Source organism: Plectropomus leopardus, chromosome 18, assembly GCF_008729295.1.
Source record: "Plectropomus leopardus isolate mb chromosome 18, YSFRI_Pleo_2.0, whole genome shotgun sequence".
NCBI lineage: Eukaryota > Metazoa > Chordata > Actinopteri > Perciformes > Serranidae > Plectropomus > Plectropomus leopardus.
Genome location: NC_056480.1, coordinates 6,775,102 through 6,783,365, shown reverse-complemented (window position 1 = coordinate 6,783,365; position 8,264 = coordinate 6,775,102). Strand labels below are relative to the sequence as shown.

The following is an 8,264-nucleotide window of genomic DNA, read 5'->3' as shown; positions in this document are numbered from 1 at the left end:
GAAGAGGAAATCTCAACAAGGCCTTAGGAAATTTCCTTAAATTTGGCAAAAACTTCCCATTGGTCTCAAAGATGAAATGATTAGAACCTGGTGGTCAAAGGTCACTGTGACCTCACAAAACATGTTTTTGGCCATAACTGGAGAATTTTGATGTTATGACAAAAATTAACACAATTGTCAAATAGAAGTGGAGAATTTTGATTTGTGCTGACTTGGAGACACTTTTTTTGGGTTCCCATGTTGAGACTGTGCTGATTGTAAAGCCCTAATGTGCTGCCTAGTTGAGGATGTTTGTGAAGCAAACGTGTTTTAGAGTCTGTAGCTTCTTTGCATCCACATCCATATTTGATTTATTGTCTTTTGTCATGGCTACATATGAACTGTAACTGCAACTTGACTGGTTTGCAAAGTCACTTGCAGTTTTTCATACCTTTGACATCAAGGACACAGCCAGGGAAAGTTAGGCTGGTGATGAGGCCTCTCATCTGGGCTGCCCAGGTCTGGATAGGCTGCCGGGTCTCTGTCCATAAAACCACCTTGGCTCCCGGTTCTATGTTGCCCATCACCTGAAGGCTCATGTTCGGGGCCAACTACAGCAAACGCATACCGTACATGATTAGACCAGTTCAGTGTTAACAAGGTCAGGTGACAGGTTCAGGTTTTGGTTACTATATGCTGCCAACATTTTAACATTTCTATCATACATTACCTTGCTCTTGATGAGGCCATCCTGGTAGAACCAGATGTCACTCATGGGCTCCACTTCTGGTGTCACAACCACTCGTCCTGATTTCATTTCCTCCACGCCTCCCTGGACTGACATGAAGTGACCTCTCTCTGTGTTCTTGATGCGTAAATAGCGGCGCTTCTGCAGGAGGCAAATTATAATAAGAAGCAGTATTTAAAGTGTTGCACTATTTGGCCATTCACAAAAACATAGAAATATGCCTACCTTGCATAAATTCAATAATTATTCCATACAATTAGACTAATTAGGATTTATGTTGATAATTATAAGTAAACTGGGAGTGTGAGCAACCAGTCTCAATGTGACAACCAGTTTGTTTCACTTTTGTGACTGGTAGCCTATATATTTTTTTAAATTTAAATTCCAACATTGATTTTTTAATCAGGTTGTCCTTGTTAATATAGCATGCATGAAACAACATAATAAAAACACATGGGGCTAAGCATCAAAGATGCATTTTTAGTAGTCTGTATTTTGGAACATTTTTCGTTTAACCATGGCAAACCCACGCCAAAAACATTAGCCGTTGCATAATCCTGTAAGTCCTTATGAATTCTTCCTATCTTTCCCTGACCTCATGGTGTTTTCCATTAAGGTCAAGAAAAAACGTCTAGAAAAAGGCTTACTGTAGGATGTAATATTTTTTACTTTGTGACCACAGCCATTGTGGTGTTAATTTGCTGTTGGAGATGTTAATTAAGTGCTGTAAAGGCATGAAACTGATGCTCCCTCATACACTTTTATGCGGTGAAACAACTGCCAACAAGCCATCCAAAGCAACCAAGTTGAATTTCATGCTTTGAGAAAATCAGTACATTTGATATCCAATTATACTTAGTTAGGGTCTAAATTGAGTTTTTCTGCTACTCAATATGGCATTTGTATTTGGTTAACCAACCACTAATTTTGTCAAGGGAGGGTTCAGGACCAGTGCAGTCATTCAATCATAACACTTTAAGATTGATTATTTGTTCTTTGTACTAAGGTAGGAAAAGACCATATAAATAAATGATCTTCAACTTTGGTTAATGTTAAAACCAAATATCAGTACAAAATAACAAGCTGGATGTACTTCTCAACTTTTCAGAGTCAACTAATACATTACACACCATTTCACATTATGTCAGGTAAAAACATTCTCTTTTGCCTTTTTAAACATGTAATTCATGCTTATTTTAAAAGGTGGTTGTTAAGATGACTTGTAAACAAACCTGTCTGACTGGAAACATTGAGCCAATAGTCTGCAGTGAGCTAAACTTCAGCCAGTTGGTGATTTCAATTGGTTCCAATAGGAACTGGCGCCCCCTGTAGTTGCTGTGTTCACATATCACCCAACTGCAAAGAGAGTCAAAATTAGAGTAACTATGGTACCACATGCCATACACAGAAACCTGAAACAAGCACTGAATTTATAGTTTGATTTGTTATTCCAGTGTAATGGCTGACTATGATCTATTGTCCCACCTGTGTTGTTTATTATAAGCTTACTGTCATAAAGAGAGGAGAAGCTACAGCAAAATCCAGAAAGCTACTTTATGATGTGTCAATGCAAATAAACTTGAGCAAATGCAAACACACAAACAGTACAAAGCCAAACAGTCTCATCAAAGATGCAGAGGCAGAGAGACAAACACACACCAGCCGCTGTTGACTCTGACGGACAGAATGTGGTTGTTAAAGCCCTCTTCGACCATGTTGGGGATCTCTGTGTCCATGGTGATCTCTCTGCCCTCCAGACACTCAAGGCCAAACAGAGATATGGAAGGAACTGAGAATTTCTAGATGGGGAGAGATGGAGGTTAAAGGCAAGACAAAGAAAAGAATACAGAGCAGTTTCTTTTAATATGAAAGATTTCTCACCATTGGCACGACCTTGACAGAACGGATGATGCAGTCCGGCGGACATGCCATGCTGGTTAAATTGGGGTACTCGCCTTCACTTAAGACATACAAGTTCCCAGAGTACTGCTCACCCTCGTAGATCACCCAGCTGAAACAGAGAAATTATTATTTTTTAATTAATTTTCTATTAGCTATAAAATGTTATCTTTTAATCCCCTCCAATCTCATGTCAAACCTCCACTACTTCACCATCATGCTTATTTTGTTGTGCACCATTTACATTGTAGTTTTTCCACGTATTTTTCCACTTTTCCCCTTTGTTTACTTTCTCCTTAGATAATTGTAATGCTTTGGTAAAGGCGTCTCACCTTCCCCCAGCAACTCGGCAAGACTTGGTTTTTAATTTTTCTGGAGTGGTTTCCTGGTTACGGTCGAAGACGTGACACTCGCCATGGAAATCTGGCTCAGAGTACAGTATTATCTAAGAGACAGAGATAGACAGAGGTAAAATAAATGAAAGTGAGAGATTAGATTAACACTTTTCTAGCCTAAGGCCTTTTATTCTTCTATTTTTGCTTTTTAAGCACTGAATTCAAGAATGCTTCTATTGCAATGTTGCTACTGCCCCTGATGAGAAATTATTATATCTGCCAAATTGGTTGCGATGATTCACAGTTGTTGAAAACGTTTTTTCAGTTTTCTTCACTGTTTTATACTGTCACTGACTTCTGACTCCTTACTCATTTGACCGGCTGGTATGGGCCGCAAGTTTTCCGAAAATCATCTCGAATCCAAACAAGCCTTTCATAGTGTGCTGCAGGCCAGATTTTGGCCTCTGTCGTTTTTCAAATACTACATATTAATTCCATACCTAATATATACACTTAATACACTAAAGTTAAGCACGATACGAGATGGATTAGCCCTCGTTTTTTAATATCTTCGCCACTGTCTTCATTGTAAGTCACCAGCTGCAAAATGTTTTGTTCCATCCACTGCATGCCGTTATACTAACCCTAACCCGCTGGTAATGTTTCAGAAGTGGAGCATTTTGCCTGCCCAATTTTGTAGATTTGCAGATTTTGTTGATTCTGACATTTTTCTTTGGTATTTGCGCTTCTAGTTGAGTGGTTTCTTTTTGGTGTATTTTAATTATGTTTATTGTTGTTATTTTCCACCATGTTGTGTTGTAGCCTACAGGTAGTAAGGTTATATTGTTCAGAGTACAGGTATGAATACATGGATCAAAGATTTGTGGCTGCGTTTTAGCCATTAAAAGTACATTCATCCTCATAAATATATTGTATCTATGTTTCAAATGAATGATTGAATGAATGACACCTTTATTGCCCCAAGGGCATAGGTCATAGGTCAAGTTTTGGTGACTAGTCATTTGATTGCACGTTCTTCAGTGCAGTATAGTGCACTCACTTTTTTATATTTCACTTGAGAATTTTAAATTTTAAAGTCCAGGCAGAGGACAACTGTCAGGTTAATGTTTGGGTGTCTTTGGCAAGAAAAAAATTCACCCTTGTGCTTTGAAGCACATCAGTTTTCTGAATTATTCTGTGCCAAAAAAAGGGTTTTCCTTTCATAGAGCAAAGTGCAGATACAGCACATGCTTGTGCCAAATTATTTAAGTTAAAGTTTTGCACCATTGGGTGCTCTGACAGACATAAGGTGAGGCAAAGAGAAATTGAAGGAAGGTCATTGCGGCCATATCATAGTTTTGAGATGACAGAACTCCACTACTAGCCCTCTGGGAATTAGCTAATAGTCAAACTGTATTTTCTATTAACCGAGTAGTGACAATCCTGTCCAAGAGTAACATAAAACTGCTAATAAAGGTCAACATTAGATTAAAAAATGAAATGCATAAAACTTAGAAAGTCAAGACAAAATACCTCATGCCTGCTCCTTGTGCTGTCACCTGGAGCCTAAAAGTCAACACAACAAAAATGTCAGCATCATCAGGTCATGATTACACTGATCAAATCAATATTCTGAAGACCGAACCGTGCTCCTCACCAACAGGATGGGCTGCACCGAGCAGATGCGAGTGTCCTGAGAGCCCCAGTCAGCACAATTGTTATAGAAACCTTTTTCCAAGATGTACTGGTTACCAGAGAAGTCCACGTGCGAGTAGGCTATCCATCTGTGTGGATAACAAACATTTACCTGGTTATTATTGTAATACATTTCCATTTCACTGTGTTACGAAGTAACTGTAGAACCAATAAACTTACGCTCCGCTGAGTACGTGAATGGAGCGTGTAGAGGTTTTGTACCCGAACAGCTCAACATCAGGAATTGCCTCCGTCACCTCAAAGGTGTTCTCCTCCTGCATGCCCTCCTGGTCTTCCTCTGGCTGTTCAAACATCACCATCACGGGGTCTGTCAGGTCCTGCAGAAGAGCGTGAAAATGGGTTAACTTGGCTAAATTACACTTAAGCACCATGTGGATGGAAACCAGTTCTTCATCTAACCTAAAGGATATTCTGTTTCAGATAAACGTCATATTTTGACTATAAGAGATGAGAAAAATGTCTTGTCAGAATGCAAGCGTGGTGGAAAGTAAGAAACGGTACGTGCCAGTTTAAACCATCCCTACAGTACATGTAAAAAGGGTCATTTTACCTCCAAATCAAAAATATACATTTTCCACTTGGTGTTATTTATCAATCTATATTGATTGGTGTAAATTCATGAGTGTTTGAATTATTGGCTGTGGGGATGTCTACCTTCTCTCCAATACAGTGGAACTAGATGGCACTCGTCTTAAAGTTCATGTAGGAAATAGCTCCTACATGAAACTGCTTAAAACAAGGTATGTGAATTATCTTGAGTAAAATGATCATGATTTCTGGAAAGAGACATCGCAATTGCGCTTTTCAAGTCAAGCTTTTGACACTTTTAATACCACAAGCCGAGTGCCATCTAGTCGAAGAGAGGGCAGATATCTCTATGACCGATGTCTCCAGCACTGGGCAGCTAAGCACTAAAACAATCTAGATTGATAAATAGTACTGCAGGTAAGAGAAAAAAACAATTCTGGCCGAATTAGGTCACTACAGCAAAAAAAGGTAAAATGATTCAAACACATACTTCAAAGAACATAAAAACAGGGAAAAAACATAAACCATGGGTAAGACATAGCAGAGATAAGGTAAATTTTGCCATCAAAGCATGTAGCCAGTCATATGCAGTTGAAATATGGAGGAAAATGCCTCTTTTGTTGTACTGTGTAATATTTTGTGGCCTACGTGTCCTTGGATACCTAGGGTCAACAGTTTTTTCATCAACTGGAGGTCTGACTGAATATTACTGATGTTCATTAGTAAATCAATTCATAACTCCCGTTACGGTAACAATGTCAATGTTAGTTTAGTCAAGGTTGCTCAGCCTCCATCACTCTTGACAAAAACAATCTTTGGATCATTTAATCTGTAGCTTGCATACAGTAGGAGCCACACCTTTCCCCTTTCATTTGGATTAAAACATTTGAAAGATTACTTAATAACAAATACTAACTGCAGTAAAATATTCCATACTACTTACTGCTCGAATCACTCTAGCGGAGCGGAGCTCAGCGTCACGGCCTCCCCACACCCTCCAGTCCTGGTACTCTCCCTCCTCCAGCAGGTACTGGTGTCCCCGGAAGCCCTCCTTCTCGTAGCCCGCCCAGCTGCAGCAGCAGAGAGATTATTTTGAGCCACTTGATATTAGCTTCCATGTATTACCACCAACCTGAATCTTGCAGCCGTACTACTTAATCATTAATAATCACTAAGATGTCTTTTCATGGTTCGGTGAATATAAACATTACAAAGCAGCACTCACATTCCTCCCAGCACTTTAATGGAGCCGACATTGTACATAAAGGCTGTCTGCTGCCGGTCGACTCTGGTCATGAAGTCTCTCATGTTTGTGGTTATGGTCCTTGATTTCCCACTGAAGTACGGCTTGTCATAGATCACCATCTAGAGACAGAGAGTGTCATTTACAGTCAGGGTACACTGTAACTTCCTCAGTGTCTGTAATCACACTGTAGGTGACATCCATGTCACTGCTGTCAGATATGCAATTTAACAGTTTGATTTAGCAACAATTTATTAGCATCTTAAAGTGCTTTCTTACCTTTGGTTCACTTGTATTTTCCACTCTTGGTTCGCCCTATGATGAAAAAAAGACATAAATTTACTTACTGCAAACAGTTAGGGTATATCATTTAAACAGAATCAGTAAAGGATAGAGCTTTCAAGACTTATAACTAGTGCCACTTACTATTTTGAGTGGATGTAGTGATCCCACATAGGGCTGTTCCACGCCCCATGCTGCAGGGTTTGAGTACCCCCCCACCTCCAGGACACGTGGTACACCCTGGAAGAAGGGATGCGCGTACACGAGCCATCTGAGCAGTCGGAAAGATTAAAAAAACAATGAAAGCAAAATATTATTTTTACTTTCAAATCACATTAAATTAAGCATTAATGACAAATTGTTATTTTTTATGTAAAAAATACCACTCATGGTTTCTACACATTTTTATCAATCCATTTTTGAAACTTTTTTTCATAATATTTCACCCCATTTCTATGACTTTAAGTAGATTACAATAGGTCGGTCTATACAGAGATCATAGGGCGCTTACCCTAAGACAGGCATTGTAGCTAAAAGTAAAACAAGAAACAGGAAAAAATTAAATAATAAAAAAAGTATATTTTGTTTCCTGTAACATTTGGTATGTTTTGTGAAGTTGATTAACATAGTTTAAATATTAGCCAACAGTTTTTCTAATTTGAAATTTTTCCAGGAATTTCATGATCACGAGAATCCTGATAATTATGTAATTTAAATACTCTACTCAATTCAGAACTCACAGCCCAGCGTTAATGATGATAGAGTTAGCCTTGATGGGGAAACCAAAAATCCTGGCATCATCAGATGTATCTCTGAAGGTAACCTTCTTCCCTTCTGCATTCTCTTCTGGGAACAGACCGATTTCTGGGACGCTGTAGTCCTGAGGGAGGACAGACAGTATTTGTAATGTTAGGAGAAAGTAACCAGCTGTAATGCTGCATTCCTGAGGGGTTTGAGAAATCAGTTTTGGGCTTAGTGGACACAAATCATTCAAATGTGAACAAAATAATTGCCTCTCCAGCAAAACTCAAAACAGTTGATTGGAACCTGCCAATAAATCCTATACTGACTGATCGATCTTTTAAAACACAGAATATTATTGGACGTAGTTGTCGATGTTTTTTGTTGCTGTTTAAAGTTTGATTTTATAGCTCAACCTGCACGTGCAGATTTTTGAGGTTTTGAAACCAATATTTAAGAGCTGAGAAAAGAAGATGATAATGTGAACAATGTATGGCCAAAAATGACTATTTTTTACATAATCACACAACAACAGGAAACATTTTATGTAACAATGTCTTCGCTTTTTCGTGATCATGACCAAGATATGTAATCTGTAATTATCAGGGCTGATGTTTGGCATTTTGCCGATTGTCTGTATTGGCATTTCAATTTAATGACTGTTGTTAAATGAATTAATTAAAAAGTGCCCAGCTTTGGCTCCACTGCAGCTGTCTATCTCCCTCTGGTCTTACACATTTACTAAAGTCGTTTAAACAAAGTTTAGTGTTGGAGTTTGTTATATTTCAAATTG

At 38.6% G+C, this 8,264-nt stretch overlaps 1 protein-coding gene across 1 annotated transcript in view; it reads right to left on the bottom strand.

The window, feature by feature from the left end:
* Positions 1 to 208: 208 nt before the first annotated feature.
* LOC121957608 (beta/gamma crystallin domain-containing protein 1-like) overlaps positions 209 to 8,264 on the bottom strand; it is a 35,368-nt gene continuing 27,312 nt past the window's right edge. Inside the window, exons 7-20 of the mRNA XM_042506273.1 lie at positions 7,471 to 7,610; positions 6,875 to 7,001; positions 6,728 to 6,763; positions 6,431 to 6,570; positions 6,149 to 6,275; positions 4,837 to 4,994; positions 4,619 to 4,745; positions 4,495 to 4,527; positions 2,959 to 3,071; positions 2,609 to 2,738; positions 2,387 to 2,526; positions 1,960 to 2,083; positions 710 to 868; positions 209 to 590 (exon numbers count right to left, since the gene is read on the bottom strand). Of these exons, the coding sequence (XP_042362207.1) occupies positions 411 to 590; positions 710 to 868; positions 1,960 to 2,083; positions 2,387 to 2,526; positions 2,609 to 2,738; positions 2,959 to 3,071; positions 4,495 to 4,527; positions 4,619 to 4,745; positions 4,837 to 4,994; positions 6,149 to 6,275; positions 6,431 to 6,570; positions 6,728 to 6,763; positions 6,875 to 7,001; positions 7,471 to 7,610 (1,734 nt within the window). The 3' untranslated portion in view covers positions 209 to 410. The remainder of the gene's footprint in view (positions 591 to 709; positions 869 to 1,959; positions 2,084 to 2,386; positions 2,527 to 2,608; positions 2,739 to 2,958; positions 3,072 to 4,494; positions 4,528 to 4,618; positions 4,746 to 4,836; positions 4,995 to 6,148; positions 6,276 to 6,430; positions 6,571 to 6,727; positions 6,764 to 6,874; positions 7,002 to 7,470; positions 7,611 to 8,264) is intronic.